Source organism: Hermetia illucens, chromosome 3 (assembly GCF_905115235.1).
Source record: "Hermetia illucens chromosome 3, iHerIll2.2.curated.20191125, whole genome shotgun sequence".
Classification (NCBI taxonomy): domain Eukaryota; kingdom Metazoa; phylum Arthropoda; class Insecta; order Diptera; family Stratiomyidae; genus Hermetia; species Hermetia illucens.
In genome coordinates, this window is record NC_051851.1 from 75028123 (window position 1) to 75049213 (window position 21091).

Below are 21091 nucleotides of genomic sequence, written 5' to 3' on the forward strand. Positions count from 1 at the left end.
CGCCTAGACATCGAACCTTCCCACGATTAGCAGTTTCGACGCCGTGCTCTCCATTACGGGAGCACCTCCTCATTTTTGGGTGGCGAATTTTATTTTATATCTAACTGCCAGATGAGGTGATAGCTTCTTCTGTGAGTAATCTGCGCGACAGAAAAGTTCCTACACTTTCCTCATCTACCTCAAATGCTGTGGTGGCACACTGAAGTTATCTATCCTTCCTTATTCCTTAACCGGGCTTGGGACCGGCTATGGTGGAGTTTCGTGCATCGACCGGGAATTATTATTAATATTAAAAATGATACATTAGAGATTAATAGTATTGAATACAATATCAGGAAAATGAAAACCTTTCAGCTCTTAACACTAGTTCTTCAAAATAACCTCACCGAAACAGATATTAACGTTGACTTAGAATACCATCAAAAACTTCATTAAGATAATATATAATAATTGAACCATTTCTCTTCTAGCAACCCTCTCATCCAATTTAACCAGCGTCGCTTCGATAGCGATGATTGGCACCCTCATGCATCCTCATTCTCCGACCCAAAAATCCCACCCAAAAACTAACTATAACATATACTTATCCAAATCCCGTCCAATTAGAATTCTAAAACAAAAAGCTCTCTCCTTTTTTATCATTCTAGCAAAACTCAGACAATCGATTTGCGGGGAAGCATAACAGTCCTTGCATCGTATTTCTGATACATTTTGTCGCTTACTCTAAATTTATCTTCATCATCATCAACGGCGTAACAATCGGTATCAGGTCTAGGCCTGCCTTAATAAGGAACTCCAGACATCCCGGTTTTGCGCCGAGGTCCTCCAATTCGATATCTCTAAAAGCTGTCTGGCGTCCTGACCTAAGTCACCGCTCCATCTCAGGCAGGATCTGCTTCGTCTTCTTTTTTTACCATGGATATTGCCCTGGGCTGGATCATCCTATCCATACGGATTAATTGACCCACACACCATAACCTATTGAGCCGGATTTTAACCACAACGCTCATAGATTTCGTCGTTGTGTAGGATACGGAATCGTCCATCGTCATGTAGGGGGCCAAAAATTCTTTGGAGGATTCTTCTCTCGAACGCGGTCAAGAGTTCTCAATTTTTCTTGCTAAAAACCCAAATGATGTCGATATCGTCAGCATAGGCCAGTAGTTGGGTGGACTTAAAGAGAATCGTACCTCTTGCATTTACCTCAGTATCACGGGTGACTTTTCGAGGGCTTGGTTAGAGAGGACGCCTGATAGGGCAACCCCTTGTCGAAGACCGTTGTTGATGTCAAATGGTCGTGAGAGATTGATCAAGGTAAGCGTAGTTAGTCGTATCAATTTCGTTGGGATACCGAATTCTCTCATGGCCGTGTACAGTTTTAATTTATCTTACTCAACGCAAACAAGTTTTATTGCAATAAACATTGGTGTTTGGTTTCCAAAATCGGAAGTTTACTGCTTCGTTGTTTGATCTTCGGGGGTAGGTGATACCGCTTCTGTTCCTTCGATGTAGTTTCAGTAAACCGTCAACGGCAGCGCGTGGTTAACACGATATGACTTATTTAAAGGTAAATGGTAATCATATGACTTTTCCTGTGTCTAATTGCTCTTGTTTTTTTGGGGGGGTGTTTTTTGCCCAAAGCTTGGTACTCAAATTTATATTACTGCCTTTATTACTACCATCAGCTCCAGTTCCAATTGCTTTCTCTTTCTCATTACTTCCAACTGACATGGATAGTTAAACCCATCTCGGATTCTATCCTCTTGGTTGTCCGCGGCCGAATTAATGTCGTGTAGATGTTTCAACTGGATTGATTGATTGATTGATTGGACTGATTTTCATTATTGAATCAAACTGTGATAAATTTTTTGTCCTGGAGTTTGGAATTATTTCACCACCTAAGGCCTCGTCATTAAAGATACGGCATTATCCCGTTTCAAATCTATATCCTCTAGAGTTCATTTTGTACCCCTAGTTTTTCTAATTTTTAAGGTTTTGTGTAAAACAAAACCTTATTAAAATCGATTCAATGTCTGTCTGTCTGTCTGTCACACGCATTTTTTCCAAAACGGCTAAACCGATCCGAACGAAATTTGGTGGACAGATGGGAACTATGAAATTTTGTACATACATGCAAAATTTCGTAGAAATCTGGCAATTAAGGCCAAAGTTATAGCAGTTCAAATTTCGCGCGAATTCACCGCTTCCAAAGCCATGCAAATCAGATGCTGATGTCATAATTACCCGGAATAATTGACATTCGCGTTAAATATTAAAGTTGCATTTATGAAGAATCTACTTATCTACAGCACTTAAGATTTTGTGTAAAACACTTATGTGAAATCTAATCTTCGAGAGATGTCCTATTCCGGTATCTGCTCAAAAAATTTACTAATAGTATATTATCAACTTTTAGAAATTGACTAAAAAAATTCCCCTTAAGTTCATCCTAGGTATTTTGCACCGACATAGAGGACAGTCTCGTGCATACACATGCCAAGTTCCATGAAAATCCAACTATTAGTGTCAAAGTTACAGAAGTTCAAACTTATCAATTTTGTGCTAATTAACAGCATCCTAAGCCATACAAATAAGACGCTGACGTCAGGCTCACCGCTCCTCCCATCTTCTTCTTTTTCTTCAGCCCTCAGTTCTCAAGCGGGGTCGGCTCGTCGTGATCGGTTTCGTCATTTTATTTTATCAAATGCCTGATCAGGATGTAATCGCGAGACCTTCAAATCCTGATCCAGTGTATCATGCGACCATTGTTTTGGCCGGCTTTTTGGTTGCTTACTATTGACTTCGATGTTCTGACCAATACTGGTTGTTGAATTCTCGTTAGCGTGAATTACGTGACCACACCATCGAAAACGCCTCGCTTGCAGTTTTTCCACGATCGGTGCAAACCCATATCGATCGCGGATATTCTCATTTCAGACGTGATCAAAACGTGTCACGCCACCAGTGCAATGCAACATCTTCGTCCCCATTACCGCAAGACGCCGTTCATTGTCCTTTATAGTCAACACTCAAACTATAGAGAGCGACAGACGGACGGAATTGCAGTAAATTTTAGATTTGGAACGTCCGCTGATACGTCGATCACAAAGAAGACCAGTTTCGGAATGTCACTTCATCCAGGTGGCGTTAATGCTTGAAACATTTCATTACGCAGTTCTCCATTGGCTGGTAGCATTGATTCGAGATATTTAAATCGCTCAGTTCTTTCAATGGCAGTAATCTGCTCCTCCAGATATTTAAATCGCTGAGTTCTGGCAATGGTGGTAACCTGCCCAGAACTGAGCGATTTAAATATCTCGGGTCAATGCTATAAGCCAATGGAGAACTACGTTATGCTCCTCACATAGGGAAACAAAATCTTTTATACCTGAAGCGTCAATCTTCCGGTTTCCCGACTTATTATTGATTGTATATTGTGGTTCCTTGGTGAGATAGGCAAATAGACCGTGATTACTTGCCAAATTTTACTGTGCCTGATGGAAGATCGTATATCTTAGGATTGGATATATGTATTTGTCTGAAGGTTATTTAGTTTTGACGTTGTAATTTGACTTAGCTTGTATAGCCTTATGCGATGAGAGACGTTTAAATGTTTTAATTTCTTTGGTGTGCATGCACCCTGTTCACATCTTTTTGGAATATTGGACGTACGGGCAGTCTCGTTTTTCCTATTATCATTCGCTCCCCATTCCGTTGCACTTCAGTTTCTATTTTATCACTTTTTATGTTGTGCTAGTGATAAGCCTACTGCAGGGAGACAACCACAATGACGGATTCGGACCTGGGTCGACGAAATCGGAAGCAGACGCTGTACCAACACAGCCCTGGTGAAATTGATGTGCCATTTGATAGCTAGGAAAAGTTGAAAAGTTATATAAAAGAATAAAGGAAGACTGGGCACGAATTAAAAATCGAGTGTGTTTTATCTTGTTAATTTTATTAACACAAATAACAATCAATAAGTATTTTTACATTATTTTCGTTTTGTTATCTTTTCAGTTAGTTTTATCTTACTTTTTGATTATTCTAAATATCGGTTTTCTGTTTTATTTGATATACACAATATTTACAATATTTGCCTAGTTCCTTGAATTACATTTACTCGTAGTTTCAAGTGTTTCCATCTCATGAAATATACTCCAATAAGATTATATTTGTAGTAGAATCTTCCGTGTATGTAGGTGTGCAAGTAATGATGTATTCTATATTTAATAAATGCTTTGTTTTCGAATTAAATGTTTGTCGTTCTTCGTTTTTTAGTAAGTTTTTGGATATTCATCAAAGTTTAATAATATTTAGGTTTCTGTGCAAAATATCAAATTTTATACAAAGTCTTATTTTTTTCATTTTTTCCTATTACCAAAATATGGTAAGTTTGTTTTTATCAATTGGTTTTTAAGTAACTTATTCTTTATTTTAAATTTTTACAAATACAAAAATATGGGAAACGAAAAAATCTTTACTCTTACACTAAATTTTGAGATTTTTTTTTCATAATTTTTCCATTTATTTATGAAGTTCTTTTTGATTTTCCATAGATATTTTTCAAATTTGCATTTCTATTAAACGAAAATTTCATCAGCTTAAACCATCGAGATCGCATATTTAATGAAAGATATTTTCCAATAATTTCAACTATACAGAGGTGTATAAATTAAATGACACATCCAACACATTCAACGTGCTGCAAGAATAATTTCCACGCAATGTGAAAATAAAACATATTAAATGGAAATTATTGGTATAAAAATCGTACTTGCTCATAAATATTGAATGATATATATTTCATGTTAACAATTCGAAAGCTCAAGGGTAGTTAATTCTGACGCTGTACGTACTCCTCTCAAAAATCAAATATATCGAATTGTGGGTGGATATGAAACAATACGAATGATCTTACTTTTTTCGTTTTCATATTTCCATTTGAGAGAAACTACCCACTTAGTTTCCGCAATGCATTGGAAATCCAACACAATGGCCCAATATATTTGCAGTCCATTTCATCGGAGATTGGCATATTATTTCACTTGTATCAAAAGTACCTGCACACCTTACAAGTTGAATTTTTCAGATGGCTTCCATCCCTCGATGTGCGGCGGATTGTAAGGATAATAGCAACTTGTTTGGAAAAGGAGAGGCAGTTAAAGTGGGTAACTGAATGATTCAAGTGGTGCCACATTAAAATCGATTGGTGGAAAAAATTGGGAAAGGATCATACTTGTATCGTATATAATAAATGTACCCATATGTAGGATTCCTCTCAGGTATATTTATAGCAGATTGATTGAAATGGGGTAATAAATTTACTCACAACGTATTGCAGTTTTATAGGAATGCTATTACATTTTAATTTTTATGAAACAGTTATTTCCGAGGAATATCTTGTTATAATTTTAGGAATCGGGTTTGAGCTTCTACCTGATCATAGGGTCCATTGCTTTTGAAGACCATGTGCTCCTAAATTTGGTAAATATAGATAGACAAAGAGACCGGCCGATTGACAGACAAAAGGATTGTTGGTTGCCACCTTGGCTTTGACACAAAGGGACCAAGTTTAATGGTCTTGATTTCAACGATTGGGTCTCCGAATGCGGAAGCTGAGAAATAAAGCCAGGCGGCTGTACCCTATTAGAAGCTTCTGTTCAGTTGGAAATAGTTCTAGTCAACGAAAACCATGTAAACGCCTTCCGGAATGAAGATTTGGCTCAGTTGTAGACCTGACCCCTGTCAGCCCTACATTGGTACCTAGTATGATCAAGCACGTTAGCGAGGGCTATACTCACAGTGAACACCAGATAATCTTATTTTAACTAACGCAGGAACTACAGGGCAGGAGATTAGCATGCCCGAATCGGAGAAAGAAGTAAGGCTGGCTGATCTGCAAAAACCATGGATGGAAATACCTTCATCGACGGGAAAAACTCTGCTTATGACGCAATGCATCGGAAAACCATGGTACGCATCCTTGCCTAGGAGGCGTACATTTCCAATAGAAGACCAAACTACTGATAGAATAGTGAACTGACTGAACTGACAAGATAACACTTGTTGTCATAGGAAGCGCTTCGAATAAGCAATTTATACCCTCAAGAAACAAATAATGCTCTTAAGGCTTGGGGAGAGAGCTTTGGACGAAACGCACGAAAGGAGAAATGAAAGCCGCACCGATCACTAAGCGCCGTCGTAAAGGAAATGATGATAAAATTGGAAAGAATACCATCATTTCCATGCCGCCATTAAATTCTTGGGAGTGATAATAGACGTGAAGCTCAGCTTGCTTGCAAAGCATCTGTGGGAAACATGGCTCTGACAAGAATGATGGCCAACGGAGAAGGGTCATGGTATATTTGTAGGCTGCTTATAACTGGAGTGGTGAACTCAATCTTGATCTAAGCAGTCCAAGTTTGGGGAAAGGGAAAGGCACTCTAGACGATCGCACCCGAACTGCAACGGAATTCTTGACGACTCAGAGTAGAGTGATACTAGGAACCTAGAAGAGACTCTAGATGTTGTGCTGATGCTGCAAAATCGAATGCAAAGAAACCTAGCATGACAGCAAGAATACTATGTGATCAACTCCATGATCGGATCTACCCCTAACCGGGGAAAGTGAAGGAGAGCGTAAAACTGCCGTTACAAGTGCCGGCTGAGCTGACTACACTCTGTGATGTATTACTTTATGCTGAGTGGAGAAGGAATTACCGTGTCAAGCCCAGTGTCTTTTGAAGTTTTCCTAGAAAAGATAGAGAGGAAAAAAAAATGTGAGAATCAACCAGATCTCCCATTAGGGGATACTAGGCGGATGGAAATGAACACGCACATGTGTTCATCTAGAGGAGGTGCGCTTGACCGCCATCATTTTTATGCGTAAGTCGTACAGGAGAGAGGAACGCGCCCACCTGTGGACAATAATGATTATAGGAAGGTCGCGCAGACCAATAAACTAATAATAAAGCGGAGTCTCAAAACTCGAAAATCACAGGCTTTTGGGGGCGGGCAAGCAGCGTCCCTGTTGTCGATATTCTTCGCTGTCAGTACCACAGTGGTGGACAGTTTGGGCAATATGTTATCTAATACTATAAGCAGTTTAGAAAAGAAGTTGTTTATATCGCTTGGAATACCCATAAAAAAAGGGCAGAAGGATTTGCCGACGGGTAAACGATATCCAAAGCAAGCCATATTGACACAAACCCCATCAAAAAATAGGGGATGACAGCAGGTGTCTTAAGATTAAGCTTGATTCATTCAGAAGAAAAAAGATCAGCGATCATGATATCTTTTCCAATATCTAGGGTGGTAAGAAATGTGGATTAAAGGGGTTCCCTGAACAACCGGAAATATATCGAAGCAAGAATGCAGGCAAACGGACTAGGAAAGAATAAGACGATTGGTCTCGGATTGAGCTAAAAAATGTTAACAAAGGAAGAAAAGAATAAGGATCATCATAACCAAATAAAATAAACAAGACGGAATACCTGGACGTTCCGGGTATAAAGCTTTGTTGTTCATCTTTTGTGAAAAATTTCCTATTCACATTTTTCCATTCGTACATAGAATGCAAAATATTCGCCGTTCATATGAATTCATTTTATACATATGATGATGTCGTCATACACGTCTTAGATTCCGATTAATTCATGTGAAATACAAAATTTCCTTCAAACTCCAATTCCAAAATTATGTGTTGTAGCATTACTTAGTGCAAAATTTTGTATTTTGAGTGTGAGCTTAAGGGAGGTTTTTCTTAAAATATGGCAATGTGCTATCATTAACTGTATGTGAAGGTATTGGATTGGCATGCATTTTGAGGCCTAGGTTTTATGTATCTGTAAATCAGTTGATGCAGTAGGCGACGGGCGTCCTGTTACCATTGATCCATATGAGCTTCGTGGAGCGATCAACATGCTCTGTCCAATTGGTTTTTAAGGACTGGAGATCTGTGAGCCTGCCGTTATCTTCTCAACATCCGCTTAACGGGAGACTCGTCTGAAAACAGTTCATAGCACGGCTCGCAACTCTCTCCTCAAATTTTTTATAAAACCAAAGTCAATTAGGTCCGGGATTTTTCGTCCATCTGCTGACCAATAAATTGACCACCAAATGAAACGTAGTCAAGTGCAGTGTCTGGGACTAACATGTCCCACAAGTGTCTTCCCTTGGGAGTGATCAGTCTGGAACCCCAATGAGTGTGCTAAACATGAAAATCTCCAGCGGTAAGAAATCTGTTCCCCAATGTTTTAAACAATTCTTCAAATGTCTGAGAAGTCATTTTAAACCTTGGAGGACAATACATCGCGGGGATGGATATCGCGCTGGCCCACTCCAGTAATTGTACTGAAGTTGCTTGCAGATAGTCTTTGCAGTAATTAAGGAGATAATACTATATAAGGGATTTGATAAGTATTCCGGTACCGCCGTAGACTTTTCCATTCGGATGCTTGATGTTGTAGAACTATGATAATACCCATAAATCTGGAAGCTGCTTTTGTGAGTGAGATGTGTTTCAAATATGACCATTATGTTGATTTCTTTTTTAAACAGGAAGTGCCAGAATTCTAGTCTATATTGGCTGACGCCGTTTGCATTCCAATGACATATTTTAAGCTGGTTCAATTGCTTTTGAGAAGGACCTGTAAAAGCTGGGGCCGATTACGCATCATTGTTTGCATCACGTTTCACATCTAGACCATAAACTGGTTCTTCGTTTAAGACAGTATAAGGAGAAGTTCTCCTAGAATCTTTCTAAAATACTCTATAAATATTGACTCCCTCGGCTATATATTGAAAGGTATTTTCCGTCCGTTTCTGGGAACTGTCTTACTTTTATATGACAAGACAATTCTTATACTTTCAGTTCTAAGCAACTTCATTTACACTGTTGGATAGGTTCTGAGCACGAGATTTGTTACACTTTCGGAACATACAATACGAGTCCTAGCTCCTCTGCGTTTCCCCCAATATTAGAACTAAGATCAATTTCGAAAAGTACTAATCAAGTTCTTTCATTTGATACCCCGAATGATCACATTCCACGAAAAAAAATTTACACCTCCTTTGGTATGTATCGGGAGCCCTCTTAAATTCAACAGAAAATGGCGCCATATGCAATATATAAAGGAATTTTTTGATCACATGCTCTCCCAAAATTGCGTTACAATAGCCGCAGTCGTTTTTGAATAAGGTTTTGTTTTACAGAAAAGTTTAAAAAGGTGGAGGCTGACCCCGATCTTAAGAATTTGGGGAGAAATGTCACCATGATCCGGACGAACCACAAAAGCGAACCTCATGCGGGACCTGGAAAGGTATGACGAGAGCAAAGGACAGTGGAAACTTACTTCACGAGCAGCGGCCGTACACACTTAACTATATGCAATTTCTAAGGTTGAAATTTGTACCGCCATAGCATCTATTGAAAGTTTCAGAAAGGTGACCATCCTGCTTTTAGTAGATGTAGTGCATAAGCTATCGTACATTGAGAGGATCCACATGGGACGGGTGATCCATCGTCTTCGAAACCAGATCTCATTGAAGGGTTGTTTAGAATGTGTCTTGCACGGATATCTTTGTCAGTAGGTATGAATGCTTTTGATCGATACAGAAGGTTGTCTTGCTGATATTCATGTAGCGCGCTGCACGCAGCACGCGGGAAAGCAAACCGATATCGGTGACGTGGGGAGGGTAAACCAGCCTCGATGTAAAATTTTGGTAAAGTTAGCCTATTCCGGGTCCTCGAGATAACTTAGTGTTTAGGAGAATTCCAATTTTCTTCCAGAAAAGTCTCATCACTATTATTAACATCCTAACTGAAATTTTAGCTAATTATCGCAGATAAATTGTCATGTACACCTGATTTCGGAGCTTCGAATTATGAGTTAGCTATTTAGATAGCCTCTCTCCTATAAGATAAAGATAAATTATTCATGAAAACATAGCAAAAATGAACATCTTGTATATCCACAGCCGCTATTCTCTTTCCGATGGCTTAATGAGGCAGGAGTGAACCACTACGCTAATTTCCAGGCCAGCGCTGTCCTCAGGACATTGGAGAAGGGTTATGCCCATCTTCTAATTGCGCTGACTGTGGACCGGTCATTTACAGGTAGTACAATGCCATAAAATATTCGCCCGTGTATTGAGAGATGGAGTGAGTAAATGGTTTGGAACAGGAGAGACATCATAATAGCGAATAGGGAATCCTACGTTTTAATTGGAGAGAGCAAAATTAGATAACGTAACATTGACGAGATGATACGATCTATAGGAATTAGATTGTGTTGAGAAACTGAGCAGCAGGAGGTGCTGATTATGAAGGAGGGCATAAACTGATGAAAGCGAGCTAGAATTAACTCGGCAGTTGAAAAGGAGGTAATGGGATATTCAATTTCAGGACTTTGGCATAAGATCACTATAATATCGAGGCGGTTTTCCCCATTACAAAGAGATTGCAATGATTTGGAATTAATTTTCGCTCAAATAATTCAAAAAAGGCAGTACAGGTGATTGGGAGATATGTATAGAGGATAAGGATAAGATATGAAAAAAGCAATTACTAGAGATTCGTTTTAAGGAATGACGCCTGGGATAGAATGGATTTAAGCACAGTCGCGGAGAAAAGTTTTAACAAATAGGCAAATCGGATTCAGTAGCGTTGATGACATCAGACGAGACACAGTATAGGGCCGAGAGAATAATGTCCTTATTACTGAACATTAACAAATTACCAAAGATCTATTAGGAAATTTGGAAAGTCGGAAATTCCGCATTTATTGGAAAATCGTGCTTGGTACAACTTTCTATAAGACACGTAAACTCCGCCCCCCTTTCAACAATTAATATGTAAGTGGGTCTGGCATGACCCATGACTATGGTCAGTCGCGAGGGCAGAGCTATCCTTAAAGCAGAGAAAACCTGGTCGTGCAGGTGCAGCAACACTCAAGTCCAGCTAACTAAGATGTGAGAAGGAAAAGAGAGACGTGATGAAAAAAAATAACGCTAGGGCGAGAATTGTGTGATTCAAAGAAATGAAGGCGTGGCATTGCGTTAGGGGTGCCAATGTGTGCTGTAGGATTTGATAGAGCTATTAGTTCCAGGAAGCTGTGTTTTTACTTAATAAGAAAACACCTTTGAGGACTCACTTACGTTTTCAAGACCGGACCAACATTGCTGAGTGCTTCCAACCCTTCGAGTGACTACCGCATTCACAAACTTTTGATCCCTTTTGGCATTACATGGTACTCTCACACTAAATTATGAAATTGACGAGTTCGGGATTGCAAATAATTGCCTTCTTCCTGCGCCTTCGTGCTTGCAGGATCCGCTTCCGAATATCTGCCCTGAGAATAGTAAGGTTATTCTTAAAAAGTATTTTCCGGCTCGCATCAAGTAAATCATTCAGTCACATAAAAGCCTTAGGTACTTTCATAAGTAATAATTCTACGCCCAAAGACAACATGAAAGGTGCACCTTAGTAGTCCAACGTTATAGGCTTAGGAATTTCAAATATTCTGGCAGTGCGTAATGAACCGTTTGATCATTTTGACAAGTTGAAGCTTTAAGAAGGAATCGAGAACTACTATCAATGCAATGCAATCATTGGAATACCCCTTTAGAAATGGGTACTTATTCCAATAGAAACCGTTTCACAATTATTATTCTAGGCCAATAAAACCGTAGGCTACCCAAGGTTTTACGAACCCGCAGTGTACACTTAAAGGACGATTGTGGGCACGGATAAACATCTAACCTGTGGTTCTTGCAACTTTTCTCTTGAAGTATGATTTGTTCGCTTATATACCAATCCATCACATACCTGCAGGTCAGGGAGTTTGGTAAAACTCATGCTGATGCGCTCGATCAATAACATTCAGGCCGCAGATTGTATTTAAAGCACCAAAAGCGAAAACAGCTTCCTTCGCCCAGCAAAACGAATACTTCTTCTGAAGTATGTCTGCCAATGGGGGTTTGTTTGAGATTTTGCGGCTGCCGAAAATCTGGCATGTATGTTTGTATCTTGTCAGGATCGGCACAAATTGTGTGGTTGCCCTGGATCATGTTAGACACCACTTCCATCAAATTTAGGCTAGTCATCGGATACCGCAATAAAGAAATAAAGAATAAGCTTCCTTCGCGGTGTTACGGTTCACTTTACGCTTAATTAGGCAAATACATACCTTGCCTGATTTCATCACAAGGGTAATCGGTGAATATCAGACGCTTTGTGACTTTTAACTCCTAAAGCAACGGACTGGAATTTGATTCGATTTCGTGAAGAATGTCGTGCCCTCCAAAGACGTCGTGAAGTTTCAGCAGAGGCGTACGAGGCAGACATTCCTCTAGGGTTTTTCGATGTTGCTGGAGTTTTCTAAGGTTGTGTACTGTCGCCGCTGATAAGTGGAGAATGATGGCGCTTGATTTCTACGATATATATGCTTCAACAGATCTAGATTCGAAATTAATTCTCAGAAGCACGTCTTCAGGCTTTCTCAGCTTATAGGGCCTGCAGATTGTAGCAACAAAAACAAAAACCTGCTTCTTTGTATGAGGCAAATAAATTCCCGGTAAGAGTGAAATTACTGGGACCTAGAGTCCCGGTCCATAAAAATTGCGTGTGATCTCTGATGAAATCTCAAAAAGGTGCATACCTCTCTGGCAAATTTAAATTCAAATGCTGGAGTACCTATAAGATAGTGAGAGTAATTGTGAGATATTCTGCTGGATGATTTCCACATGAAAGCATGTATGGAGAGGTGATAAATTAAAAAGTGTAAAATCGTCGGTGACTGTCACTTTTATCGACGAAATGTACTGCGCCGCTAGTTTTCGTGTTTATTTTCTCTACCACGACTCCGAGCGAAAATGGAGCATCTTATAAATAATAATAATAATAATCGTTGGCGCAACATTCCATATTGGATCAGCCCCTTGAGGTGTGTTAGAACACTTCATTCAAGACCGTAACGGAACACTACATTACACTGTAGGATGCAATGTGGTCAGCATTGCACTCGCCCGAGATTAGCCCCCTGATTTTGCTCAGGTACTCATTCCCAGCTGAGTCGACTGGCATCTGACATACAGTCGCGATAACAAATCCCTCTACAACCAGTGAGATTTGAATCGCGGCCTTCTGGACGATAGTCCAGCGCTCTAACCACTGGGGGTACCGGGACACAGCATCTTATAAAGTGTGTCATAATTCATGATTCATTTAATCATGTATGAGAGCGCTGTGTCTCATTCAGGGTTCATTAAATTTTTTTTGGTAACCATTCTTTGGCGACAATAAGAGCGGTGAGGTATTCGTGCTTCGTAAGTAGTAAGCTTTTTATTGAAGAAGCAATCAAGAAGCGACCATGGAGAAAAATATTTACTTTTTTAAACAACATTAGATAAAGTTGTAATTCAGGGGCAGGTCACACGGGATATCCAACGTCCAGCGCCCTATATACTGCTTTATTCAGATGAAGTTTTCCTAGCGTCTAATAGGAAAAATGATCTCGAGTAACTTGTCCAAAAATAGAATGACCGCCTCATGCAACACTGTCTCAAATTGAATCTGAATAAAACTGAATTTTTGACGACCCCATGAAACAGGCACAATCACTGTCAGCAGCAGTGACCTGCCCAGAAATAAGCGATTTAAATATCTCGGGTTAATGCTATCAGCCCATATAGAACTGCGCTATCAAATTGTCTCACGTGTTAACGCAACCTGAATGAAGTGGTGTTCCACAATTGGTGTTTTTTGTGATCGACCAACTTCTCAAATCTAAAATTTACCGCAATGTCGTCCGTGCTATCGCTCTCTATGGTCCTGAGTGTTGGCCGATTATAAAGGAGAATGAACGACGTTTTACGGTAATGGAGACGAAGATGTTGAGTTGGACTAGTGGCGTGACACGTTTTGATCATATCCGAAATGAGGATATCTGCGATCGATATGGGGTTGCACCGATCGTGGGAAAACTGCGAGAGAGGGGTCTTTGATGGTATGGTCACATAATTCGCGCCAACGAGAATTCACTTGCCAAGATTGGTCTGAACATCGAAGTCAATGGTAAGCGACCAAAAAGCCGGTTGAAACAACGGTGGCTTGATACGCTGAATGGGGATTTAAAAGCGTCGCAATTGCATCCAGATTAGGCATTTGATAGAGTCAAATGGCGAAGTCGATCACGACGAGTCGACCCCGCTTGTGAACAGGACAAAGGCTGAAGAAAAAGAGGAAGTCCCTTTTTGATTTGACAAAATGCATGAAATGTCATGGATGCTTTTGCTTTTGCGCGATTTCGTTCTGTGCTAGTTCTGTGGGCTGATCACTTCCACAGCGTTAAGTGTAATGGTAATGAAAGTGAAGCACAGCTTCATTGAAAATCAAATCGGGACTATGAAATAATGTATATAATATTCTCTTCATTTGGAGCAGAATGATTGAATCAAAAATGTAAGTAGGTTTTCAGTAAATTATGAGCCTGAGAAATACAAGCGGCTAGAAGCATAGTCAGTTTCAGCAATGAGTGCATATACACTAGTATATGCTGACAGTTACCTACATATTACATAACCAGCTTCCTTTCTTCGAGGCAATTGATAATTGATTAATGTTCATTAATTAAATAGTTCAAATGCTTTCGCTAATATCCCAAATGAATTTTTCAAAAAATGTCAGGCATAACTTGAATATTTTATGAAAAATTCCACTCGCTATAATTATTTCCATGTCAATTTCACTACTATGGGCTTTTGCCTAGCGTACTATTAATCTTGAAATAACGAAATCACTTTACTTAAAAACCAATAAAGGAAATGAACAAATCGTGATTCCGTGTTCGTTATATGTATAGGCCTGGTATATAGGGGTGAACAGAAAGCACATATCATTCAGCCATAAGCGTCTCATTTTGATACGGTCTGTTCAAAGCACTTGTCAATAATCTACTTCAACAGTGCATGTAGGATACAGGACCATTCCACCGTCACTCAAGGATGCCAATCCTGTGAGAATGTGAATCTTTTATCAAATGCTGTCCCAGCAAAAAGTTGTAAACCTCGTTAAAACCATGTGCGCAGTAACCACAAAACCGCGTTTCGGTACGTCGAACAAATAGTTTTGATGGTGCCGTGACTACCATCGTTTTTTTCCTTCAAATTTCTACCCTTCTATTTTTGAACGTTCCATATACATATTTTTCATCTTGTTGTCCATTTTTCCTGCCAAAAGATGATATGACAAATCACGGCTTCAGAACGATAGGAAAACTTTCCCATCTGTGTATGGAGGTGAGATCCAGTTTCGGTTCAGAAGCAATAGGGACAAGAGGGTTTGATTGATGTTCTTCTGGCAAAGGCATCTATGAAGTTTGTGTGGAAGGTGGAAATGTGATGAACTTGCTCATAGAGAAAGAGTGAAATATTAAAAGGATGCACTAGTCGGTAATTGGAGTTCTACATTTGTCTGCTGTCCTAGCTAACATCTTTTTTTTTTGTCCCCGATTTGGGGGTTGTCTTTAATTACTGATTTTCCGTTTTTGATCGCAATTTCATGAATGGGTGGTTCGAGAAAAATATGTATTAAAGTGGGGATGTCCGTTTCGAGACTTCAGCAAATTATGAATGTTCGGTAAGAAGGATGCTTAGAAAAAACGAAAAGACATAGAGGTTAAGGTACACGTAGTCTCACGTAGTTTCCAAGCTCAATATTTGACTTTACAGCTTGAGTTTTGAATTGTTAATTCTGAAAATAAAACCAATAGTACCTCAAATTCCAATACACATATATACAGAAATAGAAAAATAATGTTATTGAACGCTGGTGATGCAAAGCAGCTAACTTTTGTTTGTATCCATCTTTAAATTCATAGTTTTCACTTTCTCGATCGGATTTAATTCTTTCTATTCAATGAACCTATTTTGATTTGAATTCGATTAACCTTTTTCGTGTTTCATTTAAAAAATATTTACTATATTATAATATTACATGAATTAAAAGTTAAGTTAAACTTTAATAAACAGCCTTCATTGCATAGTGTTTTTTTCTTCAGATATTATATATAAATAGTTTCACTGTCATTCGTAATGGGAACTAGCTTAAGGATAATTGTGAAAAAAGCTCACGTGATGATCCGACCATGCATGCGATATACCAATGCAAGGTGAATATCGTGTATGCGAGAAGCATCGTAGATTTCGACACATAAGAGTGCTGCTTAAATCCTGAAAAGTAGAAACAGAAGAAAGAGGGTTAAAACGTTAGACCCGCTGTAAAGATACTGTATATTTTTATATATCCATGCGTTCGTAACACAAAGGGCAAAACAATATAAACATGTATTATAAAAAAGGTGCCGTATAAATACAGTAATAATACATTGTCTTACCATATGATGATATGAATAAAAAATACTAATTTCCTAAAGTGCTATGGGAATGGTGTCTTGTCTTGTCCTTAATGCCCCCTCCCTCTTCACGCCTCCATTTTAACGTCCAATTAAAAATTATGAATTTACCTTCCCTTTGTTTTGACTTTGCCCAGCACTTTGGCTCGGACGATCCTACCTACTTAAAACAATTAAATGGCTTTGGCGGTGTTGGCCAGTGGTAGATTTTGACAATATACATATATATATGGTTGCCATTTTGGTGGGGAACCAATCACATCGATGCGCCATCGCTGGCGGTTACCGAAAATGCGCCTCCCCCAAGGACCCTCCGAGACATCGGCACTCCTTCTCTATTGTTCGGCGCCAAGTGCCCCGCCCACGCCATCTTAGGAGATTGGATTTCACTGCATAGCGTAACCAGTAATGGAATTGCCGCCTCTCCTTAATGTGCGACCTATCGACTACCACTTCACTACGCTTTCCGATCACAATACGCATGGGTGCCAGGTCTGTGCGCGGACCAAGTTTTCCGTTTGAAATAGTATCACATCAGCATGTCCCCCTTGTGCGACGCAGACAGGTAATCACGAAGGCTTGGAACTTTCGGGTTACAACTGGAGTCATTTTTAAGTGGTGCTCCCGTATAGCAGCACAGAAAGAACACTACTACTGAACAGTCTCGATTTCATCTTGGTTAGACTAGGCAGAGCAAACGGATCTAGCGCTTTTATTGCATCGGGCAATAACCAGTTTATAGTGCTTTAGATAGACTCCCTGTTTTCGCTGTCGGAAGCTATCTCAAAATCGATGAACAAGAGAAGCGAAGGTATAAATTGCTCGCACTATTCTAAAATGATCAATAGGGTTGTCAATGCTGGAGTTCCGAAGCGGAAATCAGCCTACTATCTGCCGATTCTTAACGTTCTTTGATGTGTTTCAGGATTAGTTTAACTATTGCTTCTGCGACGGCAGAGAGCACACTGATTCGGCTCCAATTATCATATTCAGAACGCGTGTCTTTCTTCTTTACGATTATGCCCTTCTTTGTGAAAGGTCTCGAATTCCCAAGTGTTCTGTACGAATTGAATTAGCAGATCTGCATAACCTGCGGGTGCGGCGATAAATAACTTTGCGGAGAGACCGTCAACTTAAACCACTGGTTTACTTCGTTTGGGTACATTGAAAGCCAAAATGATGCTTCTCCTGCTTGGAGAAACAGTCCGCGATCGCATGTTACGGTGACTTGCCATCAGAGAGAGAGCTTCACCGAATATGATACGGTTAAGAAGTGAAGTATTCTTTCTACCTCATCACTTGCACGTTGGCTGCGGGGTCGGCCAATAACGTCGTTCACAGGACGCACAGGCGATTTGCGACCACATGGAATATCTTTCTTAATGTAGTGTACAGTTTTGAAATCATTGCGTTCTGCGGCGTCAACACATACACTACGCTCAACTTCTCTTGATTTCGGTCGGTATCGGATTTCCAGCGCGTCACCCCCACCATAACTTGCAGTGCTGACCAGAACCTTCCGCTTCCATAATTCTCCAGTCAGCCAGGTCTTATGACGCCCTTTCGGGACGTTATCGATGACCTGCGTAGTACCGGAGAGGAGAGCGTTAATGATGGTGGCCCAGTGCTTACCGATATTCTGGGACGAATTGCTCAATGTATCTGCCGTTGGCGATTTAGATACAATACGTGCAGCCTCCTACCACTGCTTCGAGACTTTGATTTCCTGAACCAGTGCCTCATATTTCCTTCTATTTTTCGCGTATTTTAACTCTATGTTGCTATTGTGAAGGAGCAACGTCAATAATAAATAAGGCTACGCTTGTGCAAGGTTTTGATGCTGATACTAATTCGTGTATTGCACCAGGGCTACACAGTGTATCTAATTGTAAGCTCGCGGTTTTTCTAGCGATTAAATCATTTGAAGTAATTAAGACTTTCTATTCGCTATTAAGCTTGCAAATACTAATATTTCGAGAACTACTTGTTCCCTTCATCAGTGATCAGTGCTAACAAGTCTGCGGAGGGAATAAGTGGTTCCCGAAATATCGACGTTTTCAAACTTAATAAATATCACTAGCGAATAGAAAAAGCAAGTCTTAATTATTTGCATTGATGCATGGACGACATCAGTAGTAAATTATTCCGAGCAAAATAAATACGTGTCTGTATTCTGAATATATGCATTCTCACTGGAAAGACCGAGGAATTCGGAAGAGCCCTTCGGGAAAGGCGCATTGATATTTGCGTGTCAAAAGCCGCGATATAGAATGCGAACATGGTACAACTGTTACCATGTTCGCGTTTTAACCTTCTCTATTTTCGTACCCCCCTTTCTCACGGTGACAGCATTGCATTGTCTCTGTTGGTTTGCGTGATGCCATTGAAGAAGTCGAGCGATTTGATGACTGGCTGATGAAGCTCACTCCCATACCATGCCGAGAAGGATGCCTTCTGGCAAAGACCTGTAACATACCTTCTGATGACTATATTGTCACTGCGGGTGACCTTTGTGGTCAAGTAGGTTAGAAGGAAGATACAAACAGATGCCATAGGGGAAAAGGGTTTGGAGCACGCAATGAGCGTGGCAACGGTATAGTCGATTTTGCCGACACACACGACCTGGTGTTTGTAAATACGTTGTTCATCAAACGATTGTCTCACCTTCCCACATGCTATAGTGAGATCAGTAAAACGCAAATTGGAGAAATCCTCACAAGACGCCGACATTTTACCTCCGCCACTGACTGCAAACCCGTAACCTATAAGACTATCGTACCTTAACATCGGCCCTTGATTACTAGCTTGCAAATCATACCAGTAATAGAACAGCGTAAGGAACGTACTGATCCGCCGCATATTAAATGGTTTTCATTGGGGAAAAGAAGAAATGATCTCACGCGGTTACCAACCATTATGAATATAGAAGAATCGTGGGACCAAATTAAAAATACGATCCACAAGGCGGCCTATGCAACGGGGTCACTAACCCAGGTAAGCGATTTATCAACCGAGAAATTTAGCCTTGGAATGACCATGTCTAAATGAAGGTTTATGATAAGAAATGCCTCTATCACAAGCTTCCCGACGATAAAACGATAGTCAATTGGCAAAGTTACCAAAATATCAATCGGGAAACAAAGAAAGAGATCGCTGTTACCCGAGCGGCCCATTACAAATATCTTTACGGTAGACTGCCTGACTCTGGATCACAGTAGATCTACTATAGGCAGTACCCACACTAAAATGACCCCACTTGCGAATGGGCTGAAGGAAGCTTATCTGTACACATCAGAGAGAGAGAGGTAAGAGAGAGATCGGTGAGCTTTTGCTATTCTGGTACAACGGCGTGGTTACCCATATAGCAAAAAGTTGTTTCATGTATTCACTATCCATAAGCAAAAACTTGCCAATCTCACGAATACATTGGCAAGTCCGGGCGGTATGTCAAAGACAGCTGATCGGATTTCCGTTACATCTCGCTCATGCTCAAGGGCAAAACAATTTGGAATTGTGCGTAGTCGCACTGATTCCCCCCTTGAGGGGCAAGGGGGAGTGTTTTGGCTGTCTAGTATCTAACTGTGCTCAGGATGGCGAGAGAGATCTGTATCGATTGACAAACGCCGACACCAACGCACACAAGTTATTGCACACTTTCTTTATGTTAATGACAAGAAATATGCTTTGGTTACCGATCCAAGAGCCGTAATCGAGAGATGGCAAACATATTTAGAGTAGATTTCAATGGAGGAATTTGTTTATCCACCACTCCCACAAGCAGGCCATAATTTCCAGTAGTCAGAAGGACTGAAGTCAAGGAAGCAATAAAGATCAGTGCGTTCTTCAATCGGGTTATTGAAGAAGGTTGAACATCAGCAGAATGTTCAAATTACCGTCCCATCCCGTCACAGTCTCATACCATGAAGATTTTTAGACGCAACAATGGTATTGCGAAATCCTTCAAATAACATTACGTGGTTATTCATGGAGAAACACCGTAAGAAACATCGCCCTATCTACGTTGTTTTTCTGGATCTAAAGAGTACATTTGATCGTGTGCCACACGAACTCATCTGGTATGTTCTGCGGCGGCATCATATTGCATATTGCTCTACCACGATTCGAAAAGTACCAAAACCACTTTGTGTCTTTGTTGGTGTTTTTCAAGGAAGCGCCCCTCAACATTCCTCTTTGCTTTTGTTATGGACACTGTCACGCGAGACATCCAACGTACAGCGTTATATTCGCTCCTTTATGCAAATGATGTTTTCCTAGCGGAAATGATCTCGAGTAACTTTTCCAAAAACGGCCTCATGCAGTACGATCTCATGACCGATCCCCATAAAACAGGTACAATCACTGTCAGCGACAGTTATCTGCCCAGAATTGAGCGACTTAAATGTCTCGGGTCAATGCTATCAGCCGATGGAGAACTGCGTTATGCTTCACGCATTGATGCAATCTGGATGATCTGATGATCGACGTATGAACGAACGTCTCAAATTTAAGGTTTACCGTAATGTCATTCGCACTGTCATCTTGTGTGGTTCTAAGTGTTTGCCGATTATAAACAATGAACAGCATCTCGCGGTAATGGAAATGAAGATGTTACGATGGACCAGTGGCGAAACATGCCATTATCACAACCGAAATGAGTATATTCGTAATCGATATGG

At 40.2% G+C, this 21091-nt stretch overlaps 1 protein-coding gene across 3 annotated transcripts in view; it reads right to left on the bottom strand.

The window, feature by feature from the left end:
- The window catches only part of LOC119652741, a 209712-nt gene that overhangs the window by 32520 nt on the left and 156101 nt on the right, over positions 1–21091 (bottom strand). For 2 of the 3 annotated variants that reach the window (XM_038057039.1, XM_038057041.1), the window contains exon 6: positions 15749–16233. In XM_038057039.1, the coding sequence (XP_037912967.1) occupies positions 16103–16233 (131 nt within the window). In that variant the 3' untranslated portion in view covers positions 15749–16102. Of the gene's footprint in view, positions 1–15748; positions 16234–21091 lie in introns of those variants that run through there. The other variant, XM_038057040.1, reaches the window with a different exon arrangement.